This window comes from Euleptes europaea, chromosome 6, assembly GCF_029931775.1.
Source record: "Euleptes europaea isolate rEulEur1 chromosome 6, rEulEur1.hap1, whole genome shotgun sequence".
NCBI classification, from domain to species: Eukaryota; Metazoa; Chordata; class Lepidosauria; order Squamata; family Sphaerodactylidae; genus Euleptes; species Euleptes europaea.
In genome coordinates, this window is record NC_079317.1 from 108934492 (window position 1) to 108954322 (window position 19831).

Here is a 19831-nt window from a genome sequence, read left to right on the forward strand (position 1 = left end):
GGTAACGGTAACACAGGAAGAGGAGAAAAGAGAAATTCAAATAAAGATTTCTGCATCTAAACATCAATTAAATTTGGTAATAATGGAGGAAATGAATAAAAACTTGAAACTTGCTAAACAAAAGTATTTTGAATATGCAAATAAACCAGGAAAACTTTTAGCAACACAATTGAAGGATGCATTCCAAAAAAAGGTTATAACAAAAATCCAAACTGTTAAAGGACCAGTCTATTCAACTTCAGAAATTCAGAAAGAATTTGTTTCATTTTATTCTAAGTTATATCAGAAAGAAAATACTCCAAAACAGAAAATAGATAAATTTCTAAACTCAATACAGATGAAAGCTTTATCAATGACCCAGAGAGAATGTATTGAAGCTCCAGTAACAAGGGAAGAAATACAAGAAGCAATACTGAGACAAAAAACGGATAAAACACCTGGACCAGATGGAATTACTGCACTATTTTACAGAACATTTAGTGACAATTTAGTTGGATTTTTTGGCTTACTTTACAATGCAATTTTGGATGAGGGAACATCTCCGGAGACTTGGTCACATGCATTTATATAATTGATACCTAAAGAAGGAAGGGATCCAGAAAAAAACATCCAATTATAGACCCATATCGCTGTTAAATGTGGATTACAAAATTTTTGCTTCGGTTTTGGCATGTAGGATAAAACAATTCATTAAGGATCTTATACACGAAGACCAAGCAGGTTTCATACCAGGAAGGCAAATAAAAGACAATGTAAGAATTTTACTAGACTCATTGGAATATTATGACCAGAATATCCAACAAACTGCGGCTTTTGTATTTTTGGATGCAGAAAAAGCCTTTGATATGGTCTCCTGGAACTTTTTGAAACGGATTTTGGATAAATTGAATTTTGGAGATCGTTTTCAGAAAGGTATATCGGCTATCTATACCTCCCAACAGGCTAAAATTTTGGTTAATGAATCAATGTCAGATAATTGCCAAATCACGAAAGGGACCAGACAGGGATGTCCCTTGTCTCCACTTTTATTTTTGTTGGTGTTGGAACCGCTATGTGTGAAACTAAGAAGTATGGAGGACATCCGCGGGTTAAGAATTAAAAAACATGAATTTAAGTTGAGAGCATTCGCGGATGACCTACTTTTAACTTTGGAGAACCCAACACAGTCAATGAATATACTTCGGGAGACTTTGGACGATTTTGGGAAAATATCAGACTTCAAAGTGAATCAAGAAAAAACAAAGATAATATTTAAAAATCTACCGGAAACACAGCAACAGGAATTTATATCATATACTGGTTGGGAGAAAGCCAACAAAGTTAAATACCTGGGAATTTGGATTACTGCAAAGAATAAAGATTTGATAACCAACAATTACCTCAAGTTATGGGATAAGATTAAAACTGATATGATTATATGGTCAAATAAAAAATTGTCACTAATGGGACGTATTTCAACGATTCAAATGAATGTCTTACCAAGGATGCTTTTCTTATTCCAAAATTTGCCAATAATATCACACACTAAATATTTTGATACTTGGAGGAAAGACATTTCAAACTTCATCTGGCAAGGGAAAAAACCAAGGACTGCTTATAAATATTTGGTGGATCTAAAAACTAGAGGAGGTTTAGCACTGCCTAATTTTCAACTCTACGCTGAAGCGGTAGCTTTAGTATGGTTAAAAGACTGGATGAATTTGTCAAATATACGTTTGCTAGACTTGGAAGGTTATAATAACTTAAGTGGATGGCATGGCTATTTGTGGTATGATAAAATTAAGTTACAAGCAACATTTCGTAATCATATAATCAGGTCCTCTTTACTTCGTATCTGGATGAGATATAAACACATCTTGGAACCAGAAACACCGATGTGGATATCGCCTCAAGAAATGCTAACATTGCGCCCACTTAGACCAGACAAATTTATTACTTATCAAGATCTAATTAATTGGGACGGAAAGAAATGCTCACTAAAAGACTTTCAACTTCTTAAGGATGATTTACAATGGCTCCAATACTACCAAATTAAATCAGTTTTTGTACAAGATGCTAAAAAAGGTTTTTCTAAAGAAAAATCTTCTTTTCAAAGGATTTTACTAGATAATAATACAAAACTGATTTCTAAAATGTATAATCTCCTTTTAACAATATATTGTGAGCAGGATACGATTAAACCAACTATGATCGACTGGGCTCAAAATGTGGGACATGATATTGCTTTAAATAAATGGGAACGACTATGGTCCAAAGATCTAAAAGGAATAAAAGCACAGTCAGTGCGAGAAAACATTTATAAAATGATGTATAGATGGTATTTAACACCTAAGAAAATTGCAAAGATTTATAAAACAATGTCCCCTATCTGTTGGAAATGTAACAAAGAAATTGGTTCCTTTTATCATATGTGGTGGACCTGTGACAAAGCTAAAGACTTTTGGGACATGATCTATAATGAATTGAGACTAATACTACAAAAGAATATACCCAAAACACCAGAAATGATGTTATTGAGTATGATTCCAGACGACTTATCAACACAAAGAACCTTTTTGATTTATGCCACAACAGCTGCGAGACTGCTTTATGCAGCGAAATGGAAAGGGTTAGAAATTCCTGAGAAAAAAGACTGGATTGTTAAAATGTTTGAAGTGGCAGAAATGGCAAAACTCACAGCTATTCTAAATGAAGAAAATGACGCTCGGTTTCTGGGGGAATGGGGGGCGTGGATGCATTATTGTGAATATGAGTTAAAATTGGGAAGAATGGAAGAATATTTTCTAATCTGATCCAGAGGATTATTTTTGGTCTTTTTTATAATGAATAAGCATAATTATATTTACTAACAGATTATGGTTTTTTTTTATATATGGTATTGATAGTTTATTAAGATTAGATTAACTACGACGGGATGAACTTTTTATTAAGAGGAAGATAGAGGTGAAGGGGAAGTCAAAAATTTTCCATTTCTTTTTTTCTTTTCTTTATTATATGTTATGGAATTATAACAACTTTAGGTTAGAATTGAAACTTTATATTGTCATAGATGTTGTTTAATGCAATGGAAAATTTCTAGTATAAAACCCAATAAAATTTATATATATATATATATAAAAAAGAATGTACTTAAAATGCACAGCCCCCATTAGGAGATTTGACTCACTGTTTATCTACCTGACTAACCTGTCAAAAGGGTTAAAAATGTCTAGAGCAGCTATTGGCTATGCTTTCAGACAGTGCAAAACTGAGGCATATAAGTTCCAACTGGAATTACCGCTCATTCCGTACGCAGTCCTGCCACCTCGGCAGCATTCGACAGGCAAGCCTTTGTGGAGGTAATATGCCGTGCGGCCACCTGGTCCATGGTCTCCACCTTTATAAAACACTATAAATTAGACACCATGTCTTCTGCTGATGCATCCTTCGACCAAAGGGTGTTGCAGCACGTCTTGGATGAATCCTAGGCCCACCCAAACGGTCTAGCTCTTGGAGATCCCGCTGCTGCAAGATGCCTGGAGACCCAGAACGAGAATGGAGCCTTGTTTACTCACGTGAGGGCTCCTTCTGTTCTGGGGTCGAAGGGCATCTTGCCCGCCCAAGAGTATTCATCCCAAAAAGACGTCTGCAAAATCTCGCCCCATAGGACAAACCCTGCCTCAGACTTAGTCTAAGCTGAAGTCTATAGTTTTTTCCAAACCAGCTGTATTCCCAATAGGCCAGGGAACCCCTTGTGTTTGCATGTGTTTTCTGGGTTTTTACTTACCTTTCTATTTTCCAGATGTTTCTTCTTGTAGTGTGGTTTGTTTCTATACTTACATGTTTATTAGCTCAGTGAGTCCTCAAACTGGCTCAGGCGGTTTTCCCGCCCAGAAAGACAGGAAGTTAAAAACTTTAGTCCTTCCTCCCTGGGCACGTGACGGCAAAACCCGCTGCTGCAAGATGCCCTTCGACCCCAGAACAGGAGCCCTCACGTGAGTAAACAAGGCTCCATTCTGAGCATGTTCCATTAACACTGTTTTTTTTGTTTCCATAGTTACAGCGAGATGACAGGAGCACAGCCTCACTTGTTGAGTGTCCCAGAGCTCTGTCATTGCTTGGCTGAGAGCTGGATTACATTCAGGCTATACCTGCAGGATCTGTTACAGTACAAGAGGCAGAATCCCACCAAGGTATGCTGGGAATCTTTAGGGCTCCCCACAGGAGTGTGGCTACTTCAGAGAAAATATTTCCTGTGTTCTCTTATTGGAGTATGGCACAAAAGAGAGAGTTAGGTAATATGTACTTGCTGTAAGCATTAAGGGTTCCTTACACTTGGTGATTTTTCCTGTGAAATTATCACTTCTGTGTAAGGAAAAAGCATGTATTTCCACCCATGTTTACATGCAGTGCAAACACTCATTTAGTAATCCTGATGTACAGTTGTGATCTTGTAATACTGTGGAAATAAAATATGAGAATTGGCCCTTGACCAAAGATTCCACTCTAGAAAAGTGGACTGCCCCCAGCTGTTCTCAGTAAGTCATGGGACATTCCTTGGAAGAAGCTTCTGGAATGGATAAACCAGACCCACTGCTACTGGTGTAGCCACAGCTCTATTGCAGCTTGTACTTACAACCTTATTTGGAGGTTTGGGTTTCTTTGTTGTAGAACCTGGCGCATGGGTGAGCATGGCTTGCAAACAGTACTCTCTGTAGACTGATCACAGCCTGTCCTTGGAGGAATGAGCAGTGTTGTATCTAATGTATATTAGAAGCCGAATGTGCAAGTAGACCTTTGAAAGAAATGCAGTTTTTTTTACTAGTCTTTACCTGCTGTAGGCAAACTTCATTTCTGTTGGCAATCATCTAAGTGCTAAGATTAACATAAGAAAACTGTTACTTGGGCTATTTCAAATTTGGAGTTATCCACTTGGCAGTTACTTCTGGTAGACAGCCTGCTGTTCTCTCCCCCTTCCACCTGTGTTTGCTCAACTTCTTAGTTTTAATTATCTTCCTTGAGGCTTGTTATACATGCTGCCCTGCCACTGTAACAACATGGTATCAATCACTTGGGTGCCGTATACCTATAAAGCATGTAAAATAATTGTAGGGATAAAGCACAGTTGTTGCTTAAATAGACATCAGTTCTGGGGTTGTGAAGACAACTCCAATGTAAGCCATTGCCGAGTTTGCTGCATTAGGTTTCCTGAAAACACCCGATCTCATTGAGCATTTCTTCTCTTCTGTCCCTCTTTTCCTTATTCCTCTCAAGTTCTGTGCCAGGGTCTGCTCAGCATGCTTGATTTTGGCTGTAGTGGGACACTATGTTCCAGGAATCATGATCTCCTACATCGTCTGTGAGTATCACCGGACCTTTTGTATCCCTGGGAACTAGACATTTGATTTAACAAAGTTCTTTTATATGCTGCTAGGATTGAGTCCAGGAATCTTCTGTATCAGATTTGTGTAAAAGAAACAAAAGCATATAACACAATTCCTTTCTGCTTCTCTGTCAAATAGCACACTGATAGTTTATGTCAAGGTATAAGTGGTGCTGAGCAACCCTGCTGTGAAGGTGGTAATGAAGGAGTTAAAGCTGTTGCAAAACTGGTTAAGAATTCAACTTTTTGGGAATGATACTAGCCTGCATTTAAGGCTCCTGCATGGCTAACTAGAACTAGCTAACAATTTTCTTCAGTCTTGGCATATTGCGCAGGAGGGAAGACTGAGGGTGGGCAGACATGAGCCTGACAAGTTCGTGCCTTTTGCAAACAAACACCAGTTTGTTCCTGATACCTGAATTGAACTATAGACTGTCCAGGCTGATGGGTGTTTTTTTGGTTGCTGCTGTTTCCAGAATACTGCTTGGGTGTGGCAACAGGTTACTCAGCCTAATGAGTAGCTGATGGGCTGGGCAGTGGGAACCCCTGTGCTTGCTAAAGCAACCTTGAAGTTAAAAACCACACTGGTTGCCTTTGGCCATAGGGGTCTATATCTTCCTAACATTCTCTGGGCTTTTTCCATATCTCCAGTGCTCAGCATCTTGTTGTGGCCGCTGGTGGTGTATCATGAGCTTATTCAGAGAATGTACACCCGTTTGGAGCCCATCCTGATGAAACTAGACTACAGCATGAAGGTGGAGACTTTGCATCTTAAACATGAAAAGAAAAGTAAGGCTGTGGCTTCCTCCAACCTGAAATGCCTTATTTTCTGATAAGCTGTGGGGTAGAGCCTGGCAACTAATAATGGCATAAAGAGGGCTGGGTGGTGATGGGGATGGCTGGACATTGGGCTGCACTTGAGGCAGTGGTCATCAGATAGTGCAGGCTGTATGGCACTTCTAATAAACCCTCTCCAGCGGGCTAGCCCCATTGCTGCCCCTTAAAGCAGGGGTTTCAAAGATAAGGCCCGAATCCGGCCCTTTGAGCGTTGTTATCCAGCCCGCAAGCCAAGCTGCACCCACCCACCTACCCACTTCCGATCTGGACTGGTGAGACAGCCACCCCCTGCTTCTGTCATATTCAGTCCTCATAACAAGTGAGTTTGACACTGGCTTAAAGCATTTCTTCTTTTTTCCCCTCCACAGAGCGTCAAAGAAAGAATGAGCCAGAAGCTGGCAGTGAGCCAATGGCAGAGACAGAAAGTGAGAGTGAAGCAGAACTGTCTGGTCATTCCCCAGTGGTAAGGGCAACAGCAGTGGTACACAATGACCTGGAGATTCAGTCCCATGACCTGGGTTCCCTCAGGTGATCCCAAGATGAAGGGCTTGCTTGCAGGGCCTGGTGTATGCCTGCCTTCGCAAAGGGGGTGGGGGGTGGGGGAACACACTGTGTGGCTATAGCCTGCTTTCCAGCCAGCCTAGAGACTCCAATTTGACTTCATATTCTGGAAGGAGGGAGTGACTTAGATAGAATAATACTCTTCCCTGGGTTACTGACATTGACTGGATGTATAACCTACCTAGGGAGTGTGTTAGACCTGGGAACTGAGGCCTGGACTGAATTCCTACACTGCGAGAAAAAGGGAGGTTTTTTTCCATTGCTTTGGACCAGAAAAGTCCATGCTCAATACAACTTTAAATCTCAAAAAACCCTCCCAAGCCATTAATTCTGCTACAACAGGTCATGTTTAATTGAACAACATTATAACTAATCTCTGTGGCATCAACTATAAATCATTCTTTCTTTAGATGTCATTCCTTTTGATATTGCTTTTTATTCAGTAAGATGATTTTTAGTGCATCTCCCAGTTTGAAATGTAAAGTACAACCGGCTCAAACAAACCTTTTTTCTCTTGAGATGAAGTTGATGTAATCTTCCATGCTCTTGATGACAGAAAATACAAATTCTCTCCATATTAAGTAGTTAGCTGTAATTTGGGATTGTAGGTGACATTGCCCTCTTAATTTTTATTCAGTGAAATACCTGCTTTCAGTCACTGTTTTTAACAAAAACATAAGAAGCAGGAAATCTTTTTACGTGGGCGGGCTTGGGCGAGTTGCTGTTCAGGATCGTGTTCTCTTTAGAACTCTTTCCCTTGGCATTTTTAGCCACAGGCACCAGTGAACTGAGTTATGCCTTGGAAGAATGTCCTCCCTGTGTCTCTCTTTCATGCAGGTAGATGTGAAGAAGACGGCCCTGGCCCTGGCAATTACAGACTCTGAACTTTCAGATGAGGAAGCTTCCATCCTGGAGAGCGGAGGCTTCACTGTCTCCAGAGCCACCACACCGCAACTGACCGATGTGTCTGAAGGTGCCTTTTTTCTTCCTGCCAAAGCATAAATGCCCCATATAAGTCAGGAGTTATGGTAGGGTTTTAATTGTGTGTTCTCTTGTGGGAAACTGGAAAGTTTGGAACTAGGCATGAAGGGTGCAGCCTTCTAGCATTAAAGATCCACTACCTCTTGGGCTGGAAGAGAGAAGGGAAATTCAGTTGGTGGCAGTTATGGCCACCGTTGTCCAAGAAAGTGACTATTTGCAATTCTGTTACATTGTGTAAGCTCTAGCCCTGCGGCAAACCCATAAACAGATTTCAGCAGACGGCAAATCCACGAAAGCGGTTTTATTGGTTAGAATCGACAGGTTTCAGAAGCCATATTCAAAAGGACACTAGTAAGGGTCAAAGGCAAGGCACATAGCATATATGGGAGAGCAAAAGGAGATAACCAGTTACCCAGGCAACCCCCCCCTCCAACAGGCAGGAAGGGGCACTCAGCGAGTCCCACAGTATGGGAATCTATGAAGACTAAACACGGGGCTTAGACTGGCCTTGGACAGAATAGCACAACAGCACCTGGAAGCAGCACAACACTACCACATACCATCCTCATGGCCTGCTCCTGACATTCTGCCCCCCTAAAGACCCCCCTTCACCCTCCCAGCGTGGGTTTGTGAGGGTAGGCGGCATGGAATTCTTGTACCAAGCAGGGGGCAGAGACATCACAGGCGTGCACCCATTCATCCTGGGCGGGACCGAAATGTTTCAAGCGGACCAGGTATTGAAGGGTACCGTAGCGAATGCGAGAATCCAGTATTTTAGCTACTTCAAAATGTTCCTCCCTCCCCCCCCCCACCATTTCAGGGACTTCGGGTTGTGGCTCAGGATGCCATTTTTGGGAAGGAATGTACAGTTTTAAAAGACTGACATGGAACAAGGATGAATTCTCCATAGAAACGTGGGCAAGGAGAGTTCTACAGGCACTGGATTAATAATCCGGGAAATGGGGAACGGACCCACGTACTTGGCACTGAGTTTATCGCACGGGCGGGTGGATCATAGGTTCTTGGTAGACAGATAGACGAGATACCCCACCTTGCATTCCTTACCGGGGGAACGATGTTTGTCAGCCTAAGCCTTGTACTTCCGTTTGGCCGCTCCAGATTTTTAACCAGCCATGGCCAAGTTGTTTGAATGGAACGCACCCATCCGGCCACGTCAGCTCCCCCCTCAGAAACATCAACATGACCAGGGGGCCAAACTCTTTACCATGGACAACCTGGAAAGGGCTGAACCCTGTGGATTGGTGAACCACATTATTATAAGCATATTCAGCAAAAGGCAACAGGTCTACCCAATCATCTTGATGGTAATTAACATAACAGCGTAAATAGCATTCCAACACCGCATTCACCCGTTCAGTTTGGCCATCCGTTTGGGGATGGAAGGCACTAGACAGTCCTTGTTCTACTCCGACCAATTTGAGAAAAGCTTTCCAAAATTTGGCCATGAAATTTGAACCCATCCGTCACTATCTTGCGTGGAAAGGAATGGGGACGGAAGACGTGACACAAAGAGGCGGGCCAATTTCGGGGCGGAAGGGATATTTGCACAGGGTACAAGATGCACCTGTTTTGAAAATAGATCAGTAATCACCCAAAGAACTGTCTTTCTTTGTAGGTCCGTCATGAAGTCCATTGCAATCACTTCCCATGGTTTTGAGGGAGTCTCTAATGGTTGCAAAAGTCCCGGCGGTTTGCCCTGAGATCGTTTGGCTGCTGCACATATGGGGCAGCTGCGGATGAAGGTGTCCACATCTGACCGCATGCCCGCCCACCAAAACTGTCTCCGTAGCAAATGCAATGTCTTGAGAAATCCGAAATGTCCTGCAGTCTTGGCGCCATGAACCAAACCCAAAACCTCCCCCTGCAACACTTCTGGAACATACAATTTAGAATCTTTGTACCAAAATTCCCCGCATTTAATTAGAGTAGCTGGAAGGGCCTGCGAGGAAAGTTCCGCTTGATAACTGTGAAGAAGAGTCTCCACCCCCTCCAGTGTTGTGCCGGCGGGCAGCTGGACCAGGGATGGAAACGACACAGGTGCAGGGAGTGACTGAATGGTGTGCTCAGGTCCCCGCACCTCGGGAACTGTGGCTGTCAGTTGCTCAGGGGGAGGAGGAAGCGAGACGGGTGGCGCTGCCAGCTCATCTGGGTGTGGGGCTTCCCCTCCCACCAAAAGTGGCGGCGGTGGGGATCGGGTCTGAGAACGGGTTTGTACTTCTAAGGTGGGCAATAGACCTCGTTGGGCAGGGGTGAAGAGCGACTGTGTGGGCCGATCAACCTTGGTGGGATATTGGGGAAGTCTGGATAAAGCGTCAGCCAGAAGGTTTTGCTTCCCTGGTACATATTTTAGGACGAATCGAAATTGGGCAAAGAAGTCCGCCCAGCGCACGTGCTTTGCGGACTGCTTGCGGGCCCCCGTTAGGGCCTCTAGGTTTTTGTGATCGGACCACACTTCAAAAGGCACCTTGGAACCCTCTAAAAACTGCTTCCACACTGTCAGGGCATGCTTTACCGCAGTGGCTTCCTTTTCCCAAACGGCCCAATTGAGTTCAGATTGAGTGAACTTTTTAGAAAAATAAGTGCACGGATGCAAGTGCCCATCCTCCCCCCGCTGCAGGAGCGCACCCTACATCGCTATGTCAGAAGCGTCTACGTGCACTACGAATGGTTGATTGCAGTCTGGGTGCTGCATAACAGGTTCGGATGTAAAAAGCTGCTTAAGACTATCGAAGGCTGATTGACACAGGGGGGGGGTCCACTCCACCCGGGCGTTGGGTAAGGTGGCTGTATTCCCCTTTCCCTTAGTTTTAAGGAGGTTCGTGATGGGTAGTGCGATCTGAGTGAAATGTGGGAGGAACGCCCTGTAAAAATTCGCGAACCCGAGAAATCTTTGGACCTGTTTACGGGTAGAGGGTGGTTCCCAACCGATCACCACTTGCACTTTTTCAGGATCCATAGTCAGTCCCTGGTGTGAGATAATATATCCTAGGAAAGTCAATTGCTTCTTATGGAACTCACGTTTAGACACTTTAGCATACAGCTGATTGTCTCTGAGACGTTGCAACACCTCTCAAACCAAGGCAACATGCTCATCCACTGTTTTAGAGTAAATGAGAATATAATCTAAATAGACCACCACTCCTTTGAACAGTAGATCATGGAGGATCTCATTAATGAGTTGCATGAAGACCCCCGGGGCCCCTTTTAATCCAAAAGATATCACCATAAATTCGAACATCCCAAAGCAACTGGAAAAGGCTGTCAAAGATTCATCCCCCTCCCGGATTCTGACTCTGTAATAAGCCTCGATTAAGTCCAATTTGGTGAAAATGTGTCCCTCCTTCAATTGTCCCAAGAGATCAGATATGAGGGGAATGGGATAAGCATTCGTTTGAGTAACAACATTGAGTTTTCGAAAGTCAATACACAAACACAAATCTCCTGTTACCCACGAAGAAAGCCGGTGCCGAATAGGGCGCGGTGGAGGGTCGGATGAAACCACGAGCCAAGTTCTTGTCTAAGAATTCGCGGAGCACCGTCCGTTCCATAGGACTCATTGGGTAGATCTCACTCTTTGGCAGTTTGCCATCCCCCACCACTTCAATAGCACAGTCCGTCCGGCGGTGGGGAGGGGGGGTAACACATCACACTCCTGCACATTAAACACATCTGCAAAGTCCTGATATTCGGGTGGCACTTGGGTCGGACTGGAGGTGTCCGAGGCCAGGGCAGGAGTTGGTTTGATTACGGTTTTAACGGCCACTTCATATCGGTGTAACTCACACAGCGGGCTATTGAACGTTAAAATCTCAGCTTCCCAGTCTATGGTGGGACTGTGTCCTTTGAGCCAATTTGCTCCTAACACCACAGCATATCGAACATTAAGCACTATAGTAAAGTTGATTTGTTCCCAATGGTGGCCAATTCCCATCGCCACTCCGTCAGTGCGACGGTCAACTGCCCCCCCCTGAAATCACTGCCATCCATTTGAGCAAATTGAACAGGTGCCAGCAAAGGGACTGATTTCACTTGGAGCGCCTTAAAGGTGGTTTCATTAATTAACGAGCGGGCACATCCAGAGTCTATTAAGGCCTTAACTTGTAATTGAGGACCTTTTCTATAATGTCGTAATTTCACATCTACATACACAGTCTCTTCTACTTCAATCACCATGAAAGGAGCCTCGGGTTTCGCAGGAACACCTGCAGAGGTCTGCGGTATCGCTCCTTCTACCGCAGACCCAGTCCGTTTTTTGGCTGTTCAAGGGGAGACTCCCAAGTTAAGGGCTGGGGAGTTCCAGTGGTCACCCTCCTCTGAAGAAGCGGAACTGCCCTCCCCAGTAACTGCAATCCTGGACCCCGACTGGTCAGCTGGCGAAAGGTCTGTTGTCACTTCTTTGGCGTGCAGAGCTGGGGGCGCTTTTCATCTTGGAGCGATGCTCCGCTCGGCTGCAGTGCCTCTTCCCCAATCGCATCCTCTCCCGCGAGGAGTCCCCTCAGGCTGGGGAGTGGGACTCGGCAGTCCCGGACATGACGGACAAGTGGCAGCGAAGTGACCCATGGCACCGCAAACGAGGCAGGCTCCCCTTTGAAACCGCAACGCTCGGTCTTGCGGAGGTAGAGCCGGCCTCCGCGAGGCCTGAGGAGCGGCAGGTTTGGGAGGGTTTCTCTGGCTTCCCCCCTCCCTGGCCTGCCGTCGGGCAAGGGAAATAAACTGGTGGCGGCTTTCCACTTCCTCCGCCAGTAAAATCCACTCTTCCAAGGTGGCTGGGACTCGCTGCATGTATGCCCAGTTTAGAATCTCAGGATGCAACGCTGCTCTGAAGTAATGCACCCGGGTAGCTTCAGTCCAATCCACTATTTTATTTGTGAGTCTTTGGAACTCATCCGCAAACTCTCGGACTGAGGAGGATCCTTGACGGAGTTGTAGGAGGGCCGCTTTGGCCTTCTCCCCTTGAAATGGATCCTCAAAACGTCTTCTCAACGCTTGCATGAATTCATTAAGTGACCAAATGGAGCGGGCTCATGTATCAAACTGGAGGACCATCCATTCTGCAGCCTTTCCAGTCAAAAGTGAGGAAACGAATCTTACTTGGCTGTCTTCCGTGGGAAAGGAATGCCCTTGTTCTCTCATGTAACTGTCCACTTGGTGTAGGAAACAGGGCAAAGCGTCCACGGAGCCATCAAATGTCACACGCAAACGGGGTTGCTTCCACTGCACGACCGGGACCACAGGCTAGACCCGTCCCACTGGTGGTGGTGCCGGTGGTTGACCAGGGGCCGGCTGCCTGGGAGCCGGTTGTACCGGGGTTGGCTGCCCCGGAGGCGGTTGCGCTGGGGCCAGCTGCCCCGGAGGCAGTTGTGCCAGAGGTTGCCCTGGAGCTGGCTGCGCCAGAGCTGGCTGCATCGGAGGCTGCTGGCCCGGGGTTTTTTGGCCTGGGACCGGTGCCTGCGCAGGCGCCCCTTGAGTTCGCTGTAAGCAACCGTACTCACACATCAACACGTCCATTTGGTCCTGCATACGGGCCATACAATCCAACAGCTCGGTTTTGAAACCTCCTCAGCCCCCCCAGTCTGTCGGGCTTGGCTGACTCGGTAGTTCGTATTCCAGTCACCCTCCTCTGCATACAAGTCCTCCTCCTCCGAATACTCTTGCACATCAGGAGCAAAGGTGAGCCGTTGCCTGCGCGCCACTTCCCGGGGCAGGCCAGGTTCCGGGGAGCCCAAAGAAAACGAGGGGAAAGACCAGTCCAGTCCCCCACTATTGACCGCGCTCCAGTTCCTGCTGTTGCCCGCGCCCACATCTGCCAACAGTTGCTCCTCCACCCGCCTCCAGTCAGCGAGCACTCGGTCCGCCTTGAGTTTGGCGGCGGCAGCAGCCGTCACAATTGGTTCGGCCGCTTGCTCCAAGAGCATTTGGATTTCCTTGTGCTGGCCCAACAGCGGTTGGACCTGTTGAGCCAGATCCGCAGATGCAGGGCCGAATTAAGGAGTTAGTATCTTCTCGACGTCGGCCGACGTCGCCGTGGTCGGAGTGAAATCCACAAGAACCAGGACTGTCCTGGCAGTAGTGTTCTGTGCTTCCCGGCGGCATAGGGCGGGATCTGGAACAGTTTGTGGAACGTCTCCCCCCTGAGCCCCTGCCATTGGGAAACAGAACTCAGGCCCCTGAATTGGGGCCGCCGACTCCTGTTGCGTCCCTCGAAGCGCAAGCTCAGCCAACAACCGAGTTAGGAGAGCAAAGTCCTCTTGCGCCAACTGGGCCTCCTCCAGCAAAGTATCTAGCCCCAAAAGGTCATTGTGGGCACGTAGATCAGTGTCCTGAGTCCTCCAGAGGGTCGCCGCTGCCAGGAGATGCCACTGATCAATCACCAGCCCAACCAGCCGGGTGGACTCTGCGTTAGTCTGCTGCGCCTCCTCCAAGACGGCACGCAGAAAGTCGGCGTCCTCGGGAAGCTCGTTCTGCGCCCCAAACCGAGGAGACGAGTGTCTAGGCGAACCCTCCAGGGCTCCAGCCAAGGTCAGCAAGTAAGGATAGGACTAGTGTCCTAATGCAAGCTCTGGCCCTGCGGCAAACCCATAAACAGATTTCAGCAGACGGCAAATTCACGAAAGCAGTTTTATTGGTTAGAATCGACAGGTTTCAGAAGCCATGTTCAAAAGGACACTACCGTGTTTCCCCGAAAATAAGACACTGTCTTATATTTATTTTTCCTCAAGAAGACACACTATGGCTTATTTTCAGGGGATGTCTTATTTTTATTAAGTATGGTACAACAATCTACATTTATTCAAAGATAGTTAACTCGTCTTCTGGAACATCGTCATAACTCTCCAAACCAGGAATTCCATCCTGAATTTCTTGCGACTCCATTTCCTTTAGAACCATTGGCCCCAATCTTTCATGTCGAGCAATAGAGCTCTCATTAAATGAGCAGCTCTTATCCATGTAACCTGCTCGGAGTGCATTGGCAACAACACTGGCAGTGATTTTATCCCATGAATTCTTCACCCAAATCACGACCTCTTGCAGGCTAGGTTTCACAGTTTCCACGCTGATTTCTTGTCAGTCTATGTTCAATGTAGTCGTTAATTTCCATACGCAAATGGTCTTTGAACGGCTTGTTTATTGCAATATCAAGAGTCTGCAGATAGGCAGTCATTCCTGCAGGAATCATTATTTGATCTATTCTTCTCTCTGCAAGGAAGTTCTTCATGTCTTTAGCACGGTGAGTGCTGGCTGGATCCCAGACTAGCAGACCTCTTTGGCCACCTCGCAAAACAAGTGGCAGCATTAAATCGAGCCACTTCCTTATAACTGCTTGTGTGCACTAGGCTTTTTCGGTTTCAAGAACATAAATGCCGGACACACGTTCAATCTTATCTTTCTTGCCGTTAATGATGATAACAGGTGTGACTTTCTTTCCATCCAGACGAATTGCCAAAATACAGGTAACACGTGAACTTTTGTGGCCAGTGGAGGGAACGTAGATTGAGGAGGCACCCCTCTGTTCAATTGTCGTTTGGGCTCCTTGACCCATAAATACTGCAGTTTCATCCATAGCAATCATGTTGCAAAGTTGGTATTTGGAAAAGTCGATGCTCGCTTAATAACTTCAGCATCTTCCAACTTAAACAGTGTTGTTGATTTTCTGATAGACAGTTCATATCGCTGAAGGAAGCCATCCAGCCAGTGTTGTGATGCTTTGAACTCTGGGGATATTTCAAATTGTGGTGCCATTGCAAGGGCAAATGCTTGAACATCAGCCCTGCGCACAACCAAAGCCTTTGCTCTCCTGTCAGCAATCCATTCACTGATCATGTCTTCCAGCTCAGGAAATAAAGGTTGCCGACCTGAACCACACTTGCGCTTCTTAGCATTTCCTCTGTCCACCTGTAGACTGAGGTTATTGTAATCTGCCCTCCATTTTTGGACCATTCGGATATCCAACTTCTTCTCTTTGCAGAAAGCCGTAAGATTCTTGCCCTGGGAGTCCTCCACAATTCCTTTCTTGTACTCAACAGAATAACTTTCTTTTTGCACTCATCTTGTCTGGGGGTACAGATACTCAGGAAAAGCAGAGATACCGTAGACCAGCAAAGCTGATGTGTAAGGACTGGCTTATTTATCAGGGATCCAGTGAGAACTGGGTCCAATCTGCACAGTGGAGCTGGGATGATCTCTCTGGGCTATGGCAGACTGCTTGCTGAATCTTTTCCCCTATCCCCTGGTGTTTGTGTGGGATGAGAGAGACCACAGACTGTTGCTGGTTGGTGCTGGGGGAGAGAGCTTGTAAGCAGCCCCACCTGGGCTCGTGCTCCGCCCTGTCCTGGGGTAGTCGTCGGGAGAGAGGGCCTCAGACTCTGGGCTCTAGCAGACTGCTTGCTGAATCTTTTCCCCTATCCCCTGGTGTTTGTGTGGGATGAAAGAGACCACAGACTGTTGCTGGTTGGTGCTGGGGGAGAGAGCTTGTAAGCAGCCCCACCTGGGCTCGTGCTCTGTCCCGGGGTAGTCGTCGGCCATTCCGAGTGGGAATCGGAACTGTCCTCCCTCTCGGCTCCCGTTCTCCCCTTACCACCCCCTTCCTGTCCCGCCCCCAGAGTCCATATAAGGGTGGGAAAGGCTTGCAGCAGCCTTCTCCCCCTCCTTCCTGACACATGGGTCCCTTCCCTGCCCCAGCCCCGGGGGCGCTGGTTGCCGGGCCTTTGAAGCGGCTGCGGGAGACCGCCTCTGCTCAGCTGGGCTCCTCCCAGCTTCACGCCGTCCCGTCAGGACCATGTCTTATTTCCGGGGTATGGCTTATATTGCGCAAATGCTTTGAAATGCTGCTACAGCTTATTTTATGGGTATGTCTTATTTTCGGGGAAACATAGTAGTAAGGGTCAAAGGCAAGGCACACAGCATATACGGGAGAGCAAAAGGAGATAACCGGTTACCCAGGCAAACCCCCCCCCCCCTTCAACAGGCAGGAAGGAGCACTCGGCGATTCCCACAGTATGGGAATCTATGAAGACTAAACACGGGGCTTAGACTGGCCTTGGACAGAATAGCACAACAGCACCTGGAAGCAGCACAACAACACTACCACATACCATCCTCATGGCCTGCTCCTGACACATTGGCATCTTCAGGTAATCCTGGCATCTTCATGTAATCCTGACTATGTTGCAACAATTTAAGAACACAAGGCGATGTGTGGCTGCTTGCACACTCTGAGCCAAGCAGACCCATTTTTTAAGTACAAAAATCACCTTAGCCTTATAAATATACAAGCTTCTTCCTACTTATCAAGCTGCATGTCTTCCGTCTAACCATCCAATGTCCTATAACCTGTAACACAGAAATAAATTGTAAACACTTTGAGAAGAAAAGTGCTCTATTCTATACAGCAGCTAGCACACCACTAGTAGATAGATGCGCAGTAGGTAGTTGTAATGTGGTGTCAAATAGGGCCAGCAGCAACAGAACGCCAAGTGTGTTCACTGGCAGAGCCTCAATGAAGGAGCTGGTTGAATGACTACAGGTAATTTCTGCATGTATTGCTAAAGTATTATAGCTCTTTTGATCATTAACATATCTAAGAAATCCTCTAGCTGGCACCAAACCTGGCTTAAGAGCGTTTTGTTCAAAATAGGGGTCGAAGCTTGTGAAAAATCTGTTGATTCCCTTTTGAACTATTTTCTTTGTAAAATTACTGGGGCTCCTAACTATTGCTGGGGTATCACTGCGTGCCAAACTGGGCCTTAGCTCCCTAGAAGCTTGGATTTGGGCCACAGCTTTTAGAGTCTGGGTCAAGATTTATTTCTCCACAGAGACAAGTGGATATTTACAGCTACTTAAAGCTGACTCTTACCAGACCTCGTGGAGTAAACTAGTTGAATGTTGTGTCCAGTCTTTAGGAATCTCTCTTTCTGACTTAAAGGATTGCGGGTCACTGGCAGCTATTTCTTCAATCCTGAGCTGCTTGCAGAAACTGGATTTCAGAAGTACTACAATAAGAGCACGTAGAGTATGCTCACCTCTGTACCTAGGTCTAAACTTGCCGCTGTCTCTCCCAATGTATTTTGATTTTCTAACAATCTGATGATACAGATGATTATTTATGTTGGCTAGACCAAAGCTTATTAAACTGTGGGTTGCGACCCCATATAGCATCACGTAACTGACTGTGGGGGTTGTGAAAAATGTGATTTATTATCAGTAAATGTTTGATTTGTATACCTATTTTATATACCTATATACCCGGAGTTGCGAAAAAAATTATCGGGCGAAAAGTGGAAAAAGTTTAAGAAGCCCTGGGCTAGACTAAATGCCGTTCCATCAGGGGAGTTAATGGGTTGTTTAAATAGGGTACCATATTGTGAGAGAGTATGTCAGTGTGGTTCTGGCCAAATAGACACTCTTCAGCATTCCTTGTTTAGCTGCGACCTGCTCAACGAACCTAGAGACAGATGGATAAAGCCTTTTATCTAGAAATCTGTTTGTGAATTGGATAATTTGAGGGTTCTTTTAGCAGGGGTGGATTTTAATACTACATTGGCAGTTGCCAAGTTTTTTATCTCAGTCAATCAAGTTCAAAAAATACTATTTTCCTTATTGTTTATCTAGATATCATTGTTCAGGGCCGAATTGGCCAGTATCATTAAAGAGTGTTAACATACATTATCTTATCATTCTGTTTTGTAAGGTAGTAATAGTATTCCCACACTGCAGTGAGTAGTCGATGCTCAGGCTTAGAGAAAATAGTGTGTCTAAGACCACCTAGTGAATTCTTGGCAAGGGTGACATTCAGATCAGGAGTGTTTTATTTGCAGCTCAGTCTCTTTGCCATTGTGATACCAAGTTGGTGTAGGTGAGAATAATTTATCTCATTTTTATCCCTCCCTTCCTCCTAGGAGCTCAGAATCATGTACGCTGCCCTTCCCTTCCCATTTTATCTTCCTAACAACCCTGTGAGGTAGGTTAGGCTGACTCTCTCCCAAGTCATCCAGTGAGCTACATGGCAATGGAGATCTGAACCCAGGTCTCTCCACTCCTAATTCATCATTGTCTGCTGCCTCACCACATGATGACACACGAAGTAGAGCTGGTAACTGTGTCCTGCTGAGGGTGGCAGAGTTAGTAAGCCAGGCTGCAGGAGGGTCACCACTGTGCTATTTCAATCTGGGTGTGTGGTTTGTAGCATACAATAATGGATTGGTTTTTGGGAGAGCTTCACCTTGCGGGGCTTGAAAAGAGGATAAGGCAGAGTAAGAGGCCAAATTTCTTTCTGTTAAAGGATAATAAAAGACAGACGTAAATCAGAATGGGATCATGGTGTGTGTATGTTTATGGGGGGAATGATTAGAGGAGGACCTTCCTGGGTATTGTGGGTTGTTTTCCTGCTAACTTCTGGTATTCTTTCCAGATCTGGATCAGCAGAGTCTGCCCAGTGAGCCAGAAGAATCCTTCGCCAAGGATCTGGCAGAGTTTCCCTCTGTGGAAGAATTCCATTCCAGAGACTTGCAACCACCTATTGAGGAAGACAGCTTTGCCGTGCCTGCCCAAGCTGCTGATCAGCTGGACTCCGTTGAGGCAGCAGCAGTTGGGAGTTCGGACACATCTGTCCTGTGCCTGGCCTCACCCCTGCACTTTGTAAATACACACTTCAATGGAAATGGGCAGGCAATGGTGGGAGGAGCTACCAAGCCCCTGACTGTCTCTGCACAGGGTCTGGGGGTACGCATTGATTCGCTGAGCCAAGAGATAGTCACCACAGCCATCAACACAGTGGTGCAGAACACCTTGTCAGCTCTGCTCCACTCCTCTGAGGACAGTGAGGGGCCTTCTCTGTCTGAGTTCCTGCCCACTGAGGCAGAGGAGAGACTGAGCTTCCAAGCGCAACTGTCTGAGAGCGAGGAGGTGGGGGCAGCCTCTCTGCCAGAGGAAGAGGAAGAAGCTGACGACTTCGAGCTGCTTGATCAGAGGGAGCTGGAGCAGATAGATGCAGAGCTAGGCCTTGCTGAAGAGGCAGATGCTCCAATGCAGTCCTCTGGCCCCCGTGAAGAGGGGTCATTGTCCGGCCCCTAG

The 19831-nt window shown here is 46.1% G+C and overlaps 1 protein-coding gene across 1 annotated transcript in view; it reads left to right on the plus strand.

Moving 5' to 3' along the window:
- Positions 1–19831, plus strand: part of RETREG2 (reticulophagy regulator family member 2) — a 41543-nt gene extending 21712 nt beyond the window's left edge. Inside the window, exons 4-9 of the mRNA XM_056852050.1 lie at positions 4037–4172; positions 5254–5338; positions 6014–6151; positions 6568–6662; positions 7598–7733; positions 19170–19831. Coding sequence (XP_056708028.1) covers positions 4037–4172; positions 5254–5338; positions 6014–6151; positions 6568–6662; positions 7598–7733; positions 19170–19831 — 1252 coding nt within the window. The remainder of the gene's footprint in view (positions 1–4036; positions 4173–5253; positions 5339–6013; positions 6152–6567; positions 6663–7597; positions 7734–19169) is intronic.